Raw genomic sequence first — 15,567 nt, 5'->3', positions numbered from 1 at the left:
GGTTAGTACTCGAACCAGAGTCCCTTTGATTACACCAGAATGCCTCAAGTTTTGACCTGGACCTGGACCTGATAGGATCTGATAGGACCTGATAGGACAGAGGATTCTGGGGTCGCACAGCATTAGAGCATCTAGTCCAGCAGTTTTGGCAGGAGGAGAGAAGCTAGCTGCCCAAGATGCCCCTCCAGCATCAGACATAGAGGCCACCCAGGAGCCATCTCAGAGAGAGAAGAAAGGCCCAGGGTGGCCTAGGGGAAGAAGCAAAGGGCTCAAGGCCTCACTCCAGTGCTCTTTCCCAAGCTGCGTGCTGGGCTGCTGCTATGCCTCCTGGGCTCACTAGCCATCGGTGTTTCTAGAATTGCAATGTTCCAGTGATTGCAAAGCCAGAATAGAGGCCCACTAGGTGGGATTTTTTTTTTATTTAGGCTGTGCTGGGTCTTCATTGCAGTGCACAGGCTTTCTCTAGTTGCAGCAAGCAGGGGCTACTGTTCATTGCTGGGAGAGGGCGTCTCACTGTGGTGGCTTCTCTTGTTGTGGAGCACAGGCTCTATGGTACCCACAGTATTTGTGGTGCCTGGGCCTAGTTTCCCCTCTGCATGTGGAATCTTCTAGGCCCAGGGATCAAACCCGTGTCCCCTGCAGTGGCAGGTGAATTCTTCACTGGACCACTTTAAAACAACAGCAAAGTGAATGATCTAGGGAGCAGTCTAGAAGAAGGCAGACACCTGCCTTCTACTCTTTTGACATCTGACCTCTACTTCTCTCCCCTACCCTTCTGTCCACTCCTCTTGGTCCCTGAGACAATGGACCACCCAGGCTTATTATCCCCAGGCTTATTACCGCAGTTCTTTTTCCCATTTCTGGCGAGGAGCAGTGCACCAGGTTCTCCAGGGGTGGAAACCTTCAGCTCCAGTGAGAAACCAATGGAAAAGAATAGACAAAACACATATCAAATTTAAAAACTTATTTTAATCATTAGCAGAACAATAGCAAGCAGTCTGATGTGTGTGGCACCCCATTTGTGGAGTGAGTGGGGATCACTTAATTACAAACACTTTTAAAAAGTCCCTTTTATAAATGGCCGGGCCCTGAATAACTGACTCTCAATAGCATCCAGTGCTTCCGAGACATTTCTTTGTTTCCTTTGATGGATGTGTTCTGAACCTGTTCTCAACCAGCTATGCTGGGAACCAGCTAGGAATTCACACAGCCCAACTTTCTAGGTGCTAATAAGCCAGTGAGAAACAGAAGAGACTTTTACAGAACGAAATAACTAGGGCATATATCTTAATGATTGAATTGTGGATAATCTGGACACAAAAAAGAAACCTTTGCTTTGTTATGTACTTGCCTAAGGTCATTGCTTCAGTTTCCCCTGGTGCAGAGCAGAGCCAGGACTGGGGGGAGGGGAAGATGGGCACTTCAGGTGCAATATTTAAGGTGGGTGACCAAAAGCTCAGTAATCAACATAAATAATACTTTGATGTAATCATTTTAAAATAAAAATTAATGTTAAAATGTCCATTATGAGCAAAATATCTTTTTTTAAAATTTCTTTCTGGCTGCTTTCTGCATCATGCAGGATCTTAGTTCCCCAACCAGGATAGAGCCCACACGCCCTGCAGTGGAAGCATGGAGTCTTAACCACTGGACCACCAGGGAAGTTCCTCAAAAATTTTTAAAGTCAGGACCAGACCCTGCATTTATATCTCATGGTCCCATGTACTCCACCCTCATCCTGGCCTGGTTCCAATAAAATATCCTTTTAATGAATGGGCCATGGGCTGTAGCTCACGGAATTGTTGTTGCTTTTTTATCGCATTAAAATAGTACTTGACGATTGTGGAGTTTTGTTGTTTTTATTTTTAGTGCTCTCTCCCATTTTGCACCTGAACTGAGTTCCTCACTTGCCTCACCCTGGTCCCTGTCCTGCTGCCAAGTGTCCTTGACCATGGAGTTGCCAGGTGACATACCAGATGTTCAATTAGACTTGAATTTCACATAAAATATATCCCATGGGATATACTTAGACAATACTATTATTCATTGATCCAAAATTCAAATTTAATTGAGGATTGTGTATTTTTAATTGCTGAATCTGGCAACCATATTTGATAAGCATCATACCTCCCATCCCCCTAAAATAAGGCAGGATTTGGCCCAACAGCAATACGTCCTGCCCACCCACTCACGTACAGTTCACGTATTATAAAAGCAACACTCCTAAACACCGACACCATATGCTCTGTGTTTCCATAGAGCATTCCTCCTTCCTCAGCCTCTCGTCTTACAGTTTCAGTCACTGAACTTGTCCCTAAGCCTGGGCCCTCCTCTGCCCCCAGAAACATCCTCCACTCAGGGCCTGCAGCACAACTCATTCCCCGTCAGCATACCGGGTTCCCTAGCCCTTGCCCCCTCAGCACCCCCTTGACATGTCCAGATCACCCACAGTCCTCTCATTTCAGCTGGGTACCCTCCAGCTTTTAGCATAATTTCCATAGGAGAAGTAGAATTCTTATCAGTGGGGACTTGGGCCAGGGAGAGCAGTGGGTAAACCTCCCAGGGAAGCAGGTACAGCCATTGATGGCAAACCAACCATGGCAGAGAACAATAGACAAGTGAGGCTTGAAAAAGTCAAACTCAGAAAGGCAGGTGGGGCCAGAAAGGTGAGAAAACCACCAATGGCAACTTTGAGAGGGGCCCTGGGAGCTGGGGCCAACACTCCAAGGAAGGATGGGCTTGTCTCGGGTCAAACAGAACTTCCATGGAGTGGGATCCGCACTGTCAGAGGAGGAGGGCAGGCAGGTCACAGCCTAACCGCTGAATGCAGAATGCCGCAGGCCTCTCTGGACCAGTGGCCAGCTCAGAGGGGCTTCTAGTTCCAGTGCATCCTGCCCTGGATTTTCAAAATGTAGGCTTGCAGCAGAATTACCTGGGCTGTTTGTTATACAAATCCCATCACCGGCCATCTAAGTGCTCAGGTGCATCTCTCAGTATCTTTGCCATGAATGAGTCAGACTCTGCATGTGAAACACTTGGCAGGTGGTCCTGGGACACCCTGCTCCTGACTTCAGGTGGATACCTGGTGCCACGAAGGGGAAAGGAAGGGGAGCGCTGGCCTCTGTCTCCGAGCAGACATCTCTCTGAGTCCTCAGGCTCCAGGCACTCAAACTTGGGGCCAGCCTGGGAGGCTGGTGGTCATTCCGGAAAACACATCTGTGGGTGTGATGAGGATGACAAGGGCAGGCAGAAGTGGTGAGGGTATGCAGCCTCTGTCTACGGAGCATGGAAAGCCTGGAAAGAGTCATGGCATCAGGAGAGAGCCGGGTGTGCCGGAAGGATACTCAGCCTGCATCATCCAGCTTGGCTGCTGCCTCCCTCAAGTGCTCAGGAGTCCCCGGGAACCGGTGCAGTGGGCTCCTGCCTAGATCTCACTCTCTTCGAAGATCTCCTCCATGGTGTGCACCAGGGTGAAGTCGCCCTCGCTGCTCTCCGACAGGCTGCTGCCGCGGGGCCAGGCTGCGTGGCCGTGACGGGGCGGGGCGCCCACCACCCCCAGGCCCTCCCGGGTCAAGTGCAGGAGCCGCCCACCGCCGGGTGAGGGCTGCGCCTTCTGCAGCGACCCGGAGTTGGTCCCCTCCGAGAGCTTCTTGGGACATTTCCCCAGGAATCGGAAGTTCTTCCCTAGGACCCAGGCTCTGCAGCCTGAGTGGTGGGCTAGCAAGAAGCGAGCCCACTGCTTCCGCAGCTCGGCCTTTACCTGCCAGGTGAGAAGAGAGCAGGGTTACTGCCCGGGAATCATTGAATCCTGCGTCCACTCAGCAAATGTGTGTTGAGTGGCTACTCAGGACCACCCTTCGGAACCTGCGTTCTCACTAGGGGAAGGGAACAGAGAAGCAGACACCTGTGAGCAGAGCAGAGGGTAGTAACACCTGAGGCTGTTAGGCAGGACCATGGGAGGAGGCAACAAAAATATGAGACACAGTGTTTAGAAAAGGACTGTGTCAAGGTGGCATTTGAAACCTGCCTGGTGAATCAAGGGACCCTGTGTGAAGATACAGAAAAGGCAGCAGTGAGCAAGACAGATGAGGTTTTGCTGTCAAGCAGCTTAGATTCTAGTGGAAGGAGGCAGAGATCAATATTTAAACCTGGGATGGGGAGAGGGGAGGATGAAAGGGAGCTAGAAATCGCACCAGCTCCTAAGTCAGGAGCAAACTGCTCTGGCCTGGGCCCTTCCCCCTTTCAAGCCTCTTTCCAAGTGAGCAGAGAACTGACTGGCACTCTGTAATAATAATAAATATAACCATTGTTACGAGGCAGAGGACCTTTACCACACACACCCCAGGGTAACACTGCAGGGTAGGGACTGTTGCTACTCCCATTTTACAGGCTAAGGTTCCAAGAGCCATGGTGACCTAACGCAGAGCTCCTAAGCAGGTAAGTCTTCACAGCTTGATGCAAACTTTTGGACTCTAGACTTGCAGCTGGTTCCCTCTATCACACTTTGATCCTCCTGGCATAGCTCCAGCGGGGCCACGGTTGGGTTCTGTAAAGAAAACTCACCCCAACACCTTGCCCCTGGAGTCTAAGCTACCTCTTCTCTCCACGGAACACCCAAGGTGCCCATTTGTCCCAACACATGCTGGCCACTGCAGGTCTCCCCATGGCACTGTCATATAAACTGAACCCTCCAGGGGGCAGCAGGATGCCAGCCCCAGCCTCGCAGGAAGCTAGAAGTCAGCACGGAAAACTTACCTCTCCATTAGCAAAGCAATACTGCCAGGCCACCAGTAGCCCCTGGAATGAAAGGAAGAGGTGGTGTGAAGTTCAGCTCGGTAGAAGATGTGTCTGAGGGTCACTTGGAATGTCTGCAGGCCGGCCCTAGTCTCAGCAGCTTCTACAACAGACAGGCAGCTACTTGCTTGTGCTAACTAGAGTTAGTCTAGTTAGTACGCACTGGTGATGTTAACTCGGATTTCCATGGAGTCTCTTCTTACTTTGACACCCACCACCCACATCAGCCAAGGCATTTGCTTAGGTGGTCATAGGTCAATGATATGTGTGTGTGTGAGTCGCTCAGTCATGTCCAACTCTTTGCAACCCCATGGACTGTAGCCTGCCAGGCTCTTCTATCCATGGGATTCTCCTGGCAAGAATACTGGAGTGGGTTGTCATTCCCTTCTCCAGGGGATCTTCCTGACCCAGGGATCAAACCCAGGTCTTCTGCACTGCAGGCAGATTCTTTACCATCTGAGTCACCAGGGGAAGCCCAGCACCATCTATTCAATTATACAAATACTGAAAAAGGCAACTGTCCCATTTCTACTTGTCCATAGTGGGCAATTAAGCTATTTTTGTATTTTGCCTGACTTGCATCCTTTCCTGACCCTCCCCCACTCCCTGGGCTTCTGGCAGGGCTGTCAATCATGCTGTCCTCATGTTCTGTGAAAGCTATCACCACCATAAGCTGCTCAAATGGTCATGTGACCCTAGCAGGGCCAATCACAATTCTTTTCACCAACAAAGAAGGCTTCGTCTTTTCCCCGCATTGGCCAAGTTCAGAGTCAAAGTCAGTCTGGAGACACTCAAGGGCATCTCTCCTAGCCACACGGAGTGAGCCCCTCTGAGGATAAAGCCAACAAAGAGAAAAGCTGAGGCTGGAGATCATCAGGAGATGGGTTTCGGCGATACTGCTACGGCTTTCCCTGAGACACGAGGGTCTCTGGGACTTAGGCTGTGTGTCTGATACACTGGAGCTCAATATGCGTGCAGGACCCAAGGGCTTGAGTGTTTATGGGAAGAACATCATAAAATGCCAGGACTCACAAGGAAAGGACACGTTTCCAAATAGAGAGTGAAGGTCATGGTGTAGGCTGACTCTTCCATCCCTCTTGATAACATTTCTCTCATCTGCTGTTGCTAGGGTGGGAGGTTTGGTGCTGGGAACAGAGTTGGAATTGAAAAGGAATTATAAAATGTTGCTGGGTTGGGGGGGGTTGATTTTTATGCTTGTCCTCATGGAAGCCAGAGATCGCCATGCAGGCTGATACGACATCAGTCACATGTTTGGATTCTGCCCAGGGGCGGGGAATTTTCCTTCTCCTGGGCACCTTTATTCCATGGCTACAGAATGGCTCTGCTCTAGGGCTCCTAAAGGGGGCACAGTGCAACTAATTTTACCATTCTCACACACTCAGCCTTCTTGGAGGGTCAGAGCTGCTTTGTGCAGTTGGCAGGGCAGGTGTTATTTGCCTCTGGGTCTAGGATATTAGAACAGGGTGCTGGAACTCTCATGAATCAGTTGGCTAAAATAGGATTCCACATCACAAGCATCTCTCACTTCTTCGCGTTCCTGAGTCACGATTGGAGGAACATGCTGGCGTCTGGTTAATTCTTGTTCTAGTTGAAGCAGGTGTGACGGGCTCGGCCCCACGAGTAGATGGCTCTCACCCCGTATGTCGCACCATGTGGCAGTCTCTCCAGAGATCCCTTGAGAGCAGCAGGGGGGCTGATGAAATCTTCTAAGCAATAAGACCTTGTGAGAGGGAAGGCCCCCCCACCAAAGCAGTTCAGTTCAGTTGCTCAGTCATGTCCGACTCTTTGTGACCCCATGAACCGCAGCAGGCCAGGCCTCCCTGTCCATCACCAACTCCCTGAGTCCACCCAAACCCATGTCCATCAAGTCGGTGATGCCATCCAACCATCTCATCCTCTGTCATCCCCTTCTCCTCCTGCCCCCAATCCCTCCCAGCATCAGGATCTTTTCAAATGAGTCAGCTCTTCGCATCAGGTGGCCAAAGTATTGGAGTTTCAGCTTCAACATCAGTCCTTCCAATGAACACCCAGGATTGGTCTCCTTTACGATGGACCGGTTGGATCTCGTTGCAGTCCAAGGGACTCTCAAGAGTCTTCTCCAACACCGCAGTTGGAAAGCATCAATTCTTCGGCGCTCAGCTTTCTTTATAGTTCAACTCTCACATCCATACATGACTACTGGAAAAACCACAGCCTTGACTAGATGGACCTTTGTTGGCAAAGTAATGTCTCTGCTTTTTAATATGCTATCTAGGTTGGTCATAACTTTCCTTCCAAGGAGTAAGTGTCTTTAAATTTCATGGCTGCAATCACCATCTGCAGTGAATTTGGAGCCCCCCAAAAATAAAGTCAGCCACTGTTTCCCCACCTATTTGCCATGAAGTGATGGGACCAGATGCCATGATCTTAGTTTTCTGAATGCCAAAGCAGTAAGGAAAGGAAACTGTTGGGTCCAGTGCTGACTCCTGTGGCGGAGCCGCTAAGACACAGCCCACTGATTCTGCACCTGCTCACATGCCCACCTGAGCTCCCACCCCTGCCGGTGGGCAGGAGGGAGGAGCACAGGGGTGTTCAGAAGGAGGGCAGCCTCTGGCCCGGCACGAGGCTCTCGGTGTGCTTCTGGCTCTCTCTGGAGAGCCCGTCTGATTCCTCACCCTCCTTAGCAGTGCTCTGGGGGAGCAGGGCTGCAGGACCAAGTGATCAGTGCGGTAGCTGGTCTCCAGAGACCGCCCCAAGGTTTTCTCCCCTCCCTTTATGTGACTCCGAACATCAAGAGGTGGATCTTATCTTCCCTCCCCTCGAGGCTGGGATGATCTTGTGACTCCTCCTGTGAGCACAATGTGGTGGGAAGTGACATTCTGGGAATTCTGACCCTCCCTCTTAGAGCACTTGCTCTGGGGATTTTCTTGGAGTCCAGCTGCCACGCTTCAAGGCACACAATACATGGAGAAGCCACGTGGAGGAGGATGGAGGTTCTCTGATCCATATCCTCAGCGGAGCTCCCAGACGACAGCCCATGGCAACGTCCAGCGTGTGAATGAGCCGTCTTGGATGTTCCAGCCCAATCCAGCCTTCAGATGTTTGCTCAGTTCAGTTCAGTTCAGTCACTCAGTCATGTCCAACTCTTTGTGACCCCATGAATCGCAGCAGGCCAGGACTCCCTGTCCATCACAAACTCCCAGAGTTTACTCAAACTCATGTCCATCGAGTCAGTGATGCCATCCAGCCATCTCATCCTCTGTCATCCCCTTCTCCTCCTGCCCCCAACCCCTCCCAGCATCAGGATCTTTTCAAATGAGTCAACTCTTCACATCAGGTGGCCAAAGTATTGGAGTTTCAGCTTCAGCATCAGTCCTTCCAATGACCACCCAGGACTGATCTCCTTTACGATGGACTGGTTGGATCCCCTTGCAGTCCAAGGGACTCTCAAGAGTCTTCTCCAACACTGCAGTTCAAAAGCATCAATTTTTCAGCACTCAGCTTTCTTCACAGTCCAACTCTCACATCCATACATGACTACTGGAAAAACCATAGCCTTGACTAGATGGACCTTTGTTGGCAAAGTAATGTCTCTGCTTTTTAATATGCTATCTAGGTTGGTCATAACTTTCCTTCCAAGGAGTAAGTGTCTTTAAATTTCATGGCTGCAATCACCATCTGCAGTGATTTTGGAGCCCAAATAAATAAAGTCTGACACTGCCTCCACTGTTTCCCCATCTATTTGCCATGAAGTGATGGGACCAGATGCCATGATCTTCGTTTTCTGAATGTTGAGCTTTAAGCCAACTTTTTCACTCTCCTCTTTCACTTTCATCAAGAAGCTTTTTAGTTCCTCTTCACTTTCTGCCATGAGGGTGGTGTCATCTGCATATCTGAGGTTATTGATATTTCTCCTGGCAATCTTGATTCCAGCTTGTGCTTCTTCCAGCCCAGCATTTCTCATGATGTACTCTGCATATAAGTTAAATAAGCAGGGTGACAATATACAGCCTTGACATACTCCTTTTCCTATTTGGAACCAGTCTGTTGTTCCATGTCCTGTTCTAACTGTTGCTTCCTGACCTGCCTATAGGTTTCTCAAGAGGCAGGTCAGGTGGTATGGTATTCCCATCTCTTTGAGAATTTTCCACAGTTTATTGTGATCCACACAGTCAAAGGTTTTGGCATAGTCAATAAAGCAGAAATAGATGTTTTTCTGGAACTCTCTTGCTTTTTTGATGATCCAGCAGATGTTGGCAATGTGATCTCTGGTCCCTCTGCCTTTTCTAGAACCAGCTTGAACGCCTGGAAGTTCACGGTTCACATATTGCTGAAGCCTGGCTTGGAGAATTTTGAGCATTACTTTACTAGCATGTGAGATGAGAGCAATTGTGCGGTAATTTGAGCATTCTTTGGCATAGCGTTTCTTTGGGATTGGAATGAAAACTGACCTTTTCCAGTCCTGTGGCCACTGCTGAGTTTTCCAAATTTGCTGGCATATTGCATGCAACACTTTCACAGCATCATCTTTTAGGATTTGAAATAGCTCAACTGGAATTCCATCATCTCCACTAGATTTGTTCGTAGTGATGCTTTCTAAGGCCCACTTGACTTCACATTCCAGGATGTCTGGCTCTAGTTGAGTGATCACACCATCGTGATTATCTGGGTTGTGATGATCTTTTTTGTATAGTTCTTCTGTGTATTCTTGCCACCTCTTCTTAATATCTTCTGCTTCTGTTAGGTCCATACCATTTCTGTCCTTAATCGAACCCATCTTTGCATGAAATGTTCCCTTGGTGTCTCTAATTTTCTTGAAGAGATCTCTACTCTTTCCCATTCTGTTGTTTTCCTCTATTTCTTTGCATTGATCCCTGAGAAAGGCTTTCTTATCTCTCCTTGCTATTCTTTGAAACTCTGCATTCAAATGGGAATATCTTTCCTTTTCTCCTTTGCTTTTCACTTCTCTTCTTTTCACAGCTATTTGTAAGGCCTCTTCAGACAACCATTTTGCCTTTTTGCATGTCTTTTCCATGGGGATGGTCTTGATCCCTGTCTCCTGTACAGTGTCACGAACTTCTGTCCATAGTTCATCAGGCACTCTCTCTATCAGATCTAGACCCTTAAATCTATTTCTCACTTCCACTCAGATGTTTCCAGCCTCATTCAAAGATGACATGTATCAAAAGGATCACTCTGACAGCCCAGCTCATAGAATCATTCAGGATAATAACATAGTTACTGCTGCAAGCTATGACTTTTAGGGCTAGTTTGTTACACAATAATGGGTGACCCAAACATGCTTCCAGTCACCAGAGAGTTTGATAGGCTAGGATTCTTTCTCAGAAATCTGACCCACAAGACTCCATATGAGTGTCTGATCTTCAGCTGGCTTTGGGTACGTGAAATCAGCTGATCCAGGGGTCACTTGACGGATCAAGCTTTCTGAGGAAAAAAGGGCACCAAATACTTCTGACAGAACAGCTGTAGGCTTTTGTTTTGTTGTTGCCGATTCTCATTTGGGATTACTTTTTAAAGAAGATTAAGACCAAGCAACATAGGAAACCCAAATGACTAAACTAGAGCCTTTGAAATCCCCCAAAAGATTGAAATAAACATGGTTTCAAAATGAAAAAAATTATCAGTGTGTGCTCTGTCTCTGCTCAAAACCACATGCCATTCAGCTACAACAGAAGGAAAAAAGAGCCGTCGTCCAGTGACCCCTACCATACCTCAGGCTCTGTCTCCCTGGCCTCTGGTGAGTGTGCAGTGGTCAGGTGCATTTTCTCACTGCCCACAGAATCTCAGTAGCTGACAGTGTCTGCTGGTAGTGGCTTCAGGACTCTGACATAGGGACTTCCCTGGTGGTCCAGTGGCTAAGACTCCATGCTCCCAATGCAGGGAATCCAGGTTCAATCCCTGGTTAGGGAACTAGGTCCCACATGCAGCAACTACAGTTTACATGGTACAACTAAAAGATTCTGCATGCCTCCACTAAGACAAGGTGCAGCCAAATACATAAATAAAAATAAATATTAAAAAAAGACTCTGATGTAGGAAGCTTGGTTCTGACCTTCACAGAGCACCTGAGAAGCCCTACTGCATAGTGGTTACAAGCAAGGCTTAATCTCTGAATGCAAATCTCATCTCTGCTACTTGTTGGCATAGCAAAAGTTCCTCTGAGCCACAGGTCTTTCAACTATAAAACGATAGAATAATCACTCCCTCACAGTGAGAATGTGAGGATTCAATGACATCTATTTTGACCCAAACAAAACCACTTCTGGTGGCAAAGAATTCCCCTGCCAATGCAGGAGATGCAGGAGACGTGGGTTTGATCCCAGGACCAGGAAGATCTCCTGGAGAAGGAAATGGCAATCCACTCCAGTATTCTTGCCTGGAGAATCCCATGGACAGAGGAACCTGGTTGGCTACCGTCCATGGGGTCGCAAAGGGTCAGACATGACTGAGCACAGCACAGAAAATCACTTCAGCTAGCCTCAGCCATCCGAGCCTTCAAAGCTTAGGCTCTAGATGAGTGGGGAAGTAATCTAGAAAGTTCAGCCCGTGAATCTCATGGAAGAGAGGTGAGACAGACCTACTATGTCCTACCTGGATTCAGAGTCATGAGAAATAATAAAGATGACTGTCATTTTAATCTGCTAAGTAATGGATGACAATTTAAGCGATGGATGAGCAAAATGCCTAGGTACGTCAGCCACAGCTGGCCTCTTGTTTCTAGTTTCAGCTCCCACACAACTGTCAAGGTTCAAGAGCCTCCTGGTCTCTACTCACTGTTCATTTTGCCCAAACTCTGTGGAGAACCCAGCAAAAATAGGCATTTGATAAAAGACTCTATACTGACACTTGCAGAGAAAATGACTGTGAGTCACACCAACTATTACAGAGCAGGAAACAAACCACTTTTCCTTTCATAGTCACCAAGTCATGCTGGCAGGATTAAAGCAACATTTCCCTCTCCACACCCTCCTAATTTGAAAGGCCCTTGCTGATCAATCCTGCCGTTACTTGAACTCTTTTTGCACCTGCAGGCTCTCGAAATTCTGAGTCTGTCTGGATCAAAGGCATTAGGCTTTCTACAAAGGTAAGAAGTCCTTGTTCAGACATCTACTTACATGGAAGGAGCCCAGGGTCAATTGAATGTAGAGTCGTATAAGTCTTGGAAATCCTTCAACTTGATCGTCAGTGATGAAAGAGAAGAGAATCTCATGAACACCCAATAGAGGGATGAGGACCAGTGTGGACTTGGCCAATCTGCAAATAACAACCGAACAGGTGTCATGAAAGCCACCCTGGGAACAGGCAACATTTCCTGCTCTTCTGTGTACCGATTGTGCTTAGTCGTTCAGTCATGTCTGACTCTTTGTGACCCCATGAACTGCAGCCCGCCAATCTCCTCTGTCCATAGGGGTTCTCCAGGCAAGAATACTGGAGTGGGGTTGCCATTCCCTCCTCCAGGGGGTCTTCCCAACCCAGGGATTGAACCCAGGTCTCTCGCATTGTAGGCGGATTCTTTACCATCTGAGCCACCAGGGAAGCCCAAGAATACTAGAGTGGGTAGCCTATCCCTTCTCCAGGGGGAATTTCTCAACCCAGGAATTGAACTGGGGTCTCCTGCACTGCAGGGGGATTCTTTACCAGCTGCGCTACCAGGGAAGCCCTTTAGTGTAGCTCTAATCGTACTGATAAATAGTTGGGTTTTGTTTGTCTCCTTGGGTACCTACACATTGAATGCTCTAAGAGCCAGTATGGTCTTGTTCACAGATGCTGAGCCACATTAAGGTGTTCCCAAGCAGAGACTATGTCAAGAGTTTCGGGGTTTGCTTGTTTATTTCTCTAATTTCCAGGAGTGTTTTAAATCCCTTTAGCTCAGAGATTGCATACCTGACTCATGGAAGATGCTCAGAAAACATGAATTAGATGGATGGATGAATGAATGGATTCTCCCATACAGATTATGATATACCTACAGATCTTTTTTTTTTTAATATTTATTTATTTATTTGACTATAACAAGTCTTCATTGTGGATGCAGCTTCTTTAGTTGTGGCATGCAACTTCTTGGTTGCAGCATGTGGAGTCTAGTTCCCTGACCAGGGATCGAACTCTGGCCTCCTGCATTGAGGGCATGGAGTCTTAGCCACTGGGCCACCAGGGAAGTCCCATACCTACAGATCTTAACATTTTGTTTGGTGGATATATTTACACATACATGGTTGTCCCCCTGGGACATTACACAAGTTTCCTATTACCTGGCTAGCAAGTGCCTCTACTTCTTCCTCTATTCAGGACTTCCAATGTCAATGCCTTACAGAGCCTGGGAAGGGAAAGAAAATGACTTGCCCAGGGTCACACAGCCACTAAAGTGGTACCTCCCAGCCTGGAAGCAGGGCGTCTGACCTCACACTCAGGCCTTGCACACTACAAGCAGGATTTCACCATCTGTCCCCATGCTGCTCCCAACCCGACAGCAAGGGCAGCAGGAAATGAGAAACTGATCCTTCTCGTAAAAAGCACCGTGTGGACACTCACTGTTGTATACACTCTACACGAACAAGACAAACATTCCTTTGTACCACCCACGTGCAGATGCACAGCTGGGGCCCAGACATTTCGTACCACATATCGGCGGTTCCCAAATGGGCTATTAGAATTCCTACAAAGCTTTGAAAAAAAAAAAAAAAAAAAAAAAAATATATATATATATATATATATATATAATTGTTTGGCTCTCAGTACAGCTTCCTGGGCCCCGTGTCAACCCCCTGAGTCTCTGGACATTGGGTCCAGGGAATGAGGATTTGTAAAGGACTCCCCATGGGATATCAAGCAGCCACATTTGGAAACAACTGCTCTTCACTGTTGAGCAGCTCCTTAATTTCAAACTAACTACATGAGCAAAGGTGACTCACATTTGGGGCATAAACAAAGCTACTGTCTGATACACATTTGGGGAAAAAAAGAGCTTAACTGTAATGATTTTTTTTTTTTTTTTTTGCCCAAGTCACTTGTCTTAAAGGGCCAAACTAGGAGAAGATTCCTTTCTCCTCACTGAATAAAAACCCCGTGGAGTTAAAGATGTGGAGGGACTTCCCTGGCAGTTCAGTGGTTAAGACTCTGCACTTCTGCTGCAGGGGGTGAGGGTTCAATCCCTGGTCAGGGAACTAAGATTCCACATGCTGCATCTTGAAGTTAAAAAAAAAAAAAAAAGATGTGGGAATAGAGAGGGTCAACAGCTCCCATGCGCAGTATCTTCAGGGAGATTTAATTTTATCCAAGAGAAAGCATCTACTATGAAGCTTGTGTTTGAATGTTATCAATGAAATGAAAACCCTCACCTTTGTACCCTAAAAGGACCTATAGCCAATAAGAGTTGAGCAGGAGTCACCAAGCAGGGGGACGCCTCCCAACCCTAGCACGTGGGCTGAGCGTCCCAGGACCGAGCACCGGGACGGAGGAGCAGAGAATCTGAGATGCAGCCACCGGTTACGTGGTCCTCCTGAGCCAAGCTCACGCCTACTAGCGCTCCCACACCCACCTGTGCACACTCACTTAGCTGAGCCACATTAAGGTGTTCCCAAGCAGAGACTATGTCAAGAGTTTCGGGGTTTGCTTGTTTATTTCTCTAATTTCCAGGAGTGTTTTAAATCCCTTTAGCTCAGAGATTGCAAATTGGCATCCATGGGTTATATCTGACCTGCTGACAGCTTTTGCTTATGCTAGGTAGTGATCTTTGCTATTGCAGCTGCCCTTAAATAATGAGATTTCAAGCAAAGAGGTCCAGACGTTCAGCTTCTTTTGAAAAGTGGGGAGATCTGGCCAGGCTGGGCCCCAATTCCTTGTTGCCAACTGTCATCTACAGCCTTTAGAGGGAACACAGTTTCTCCAACCCAAACAGACTGGCCCTTGCAAGCGTGTGAGTCTTTGACCCTTGCTCTGAGTTATTTTAAAAATATTTATTTATTTATAAAAATATTAAAGTATGTATGTATGTATTTATTTATGGGTTATTTAAAAAAAGACTTATTTAGCTGTATTGAGTCTTAGTTGTGGCACATAGGATCTAGCTCCCAGACCAGGGATCAAACCCACACCTCCCTGCATGAGGAGCTCAGAGTCTTAGTCACTGGACTACCATGGCAGTCCCTATTTTGGATTTTAATAACATATACTTTCATGCATGTTATCATCAACTTATTTTCAGGGCCATGCTATGACATTATGTTTTTTAAATAAATTGTTCATCTTGAAATACTTTTAGATCTACAAAAAAGTAGCAAAGATCGCACAGAGAATTCCCACATACCTTTCACTGTTTCCCCTAATGTTAAAATCTTACAGACCCATGGGACCTTTGGCAGCATTAAGAAACCAATGTTGGCACATGGCCAATAACTATCCTCCAGACTTTACCCAGATTTCACCAGCTTTTCCAATAATGTCCTTTTCACATTCCAGAATCCAATCCAAGGTCCCCACACTTAGCATGGAAGAATTGTTAAGGAATAATCATCTTCTAATAACTTTGTGGGTCATTTTAGTAACTGCTATCTCTCTGTGCATATTCCAAAGGAATTTCCCATTCCTCATATGATTCTGAGTTCTCTTTGGACAAAAGACTACGTCTCTGTTTGGATGAAAATCCATAAACACCTATAGCAGCTCCTCTTATGAACTGTGTTTATGCCCCTTTTTCATCTACAGTCATTTGTTTATTTTAATGGTTTAGTTTATTGCAGTCGGTTAGCTCTT

At 47.2% G+C, this 15,567-nt stretch overlaps 1 protein-coding gene across 3 annotated transcripts in view; it reads right to left on the bottom strand.

Annotated features, from left to right (window-relative positions):
• Positions 1 to 949: 949 nt before the first annotated feature.
• GLP2R (glucagon like peptide 2 receptor) overlaps positions 950 to 15,567 on the bottom strand; it is a 45,541-nt gene continuing 30,923 nt past the window's right edge. For 2 of the 3 annotated variants that reach the window (XM_061143475.1, XM_061143476.1), the window contains exons 11-13: positions 11,931 to 12,069; positions 4,756 to 4,797; positions 950 to 3,760 (exon numbers count right to left, since the gene is read on the bottom strand). In XM_061143475.1, coding sequence (XP_060999458.1) covers positions 3,425 to 3,760; positions 4,756 to 4,797; positions 11,931 to 12,069 — 517 coding nt within the window. In that variant the 3' untranslated portion in view covers positions 950 to 3,424. Of the gene's footprint in view, positions 3,761 to 4,755; positions 4,798 to 5,826; positions 5,940 to 11,930; positions 12,070 to 15,567 lie in introns of all 3 variants that reach the window. The other variant, XR_009692985.1, reaches the window with a different exon arrangement.

Source organism: Dama dama, chromosome 5 (assembly GCF_033118175.1).
Source record: "Dama dama isolate Ldn47 chromosome 5, ASM3311817v1, whole genome shotgun sequence".
Classification (NCBI taxonomy): domain Eukaryota; kingdom Metazoa; phylum Chordata; class Mammalia; order Artiodactyla; family Cervidae; genus Dama; species Dama dama.
Note: the sequence above shows the minus strand (reverse complement) of the source record. Positions and strands in the feature narration are given on the sequence as shown.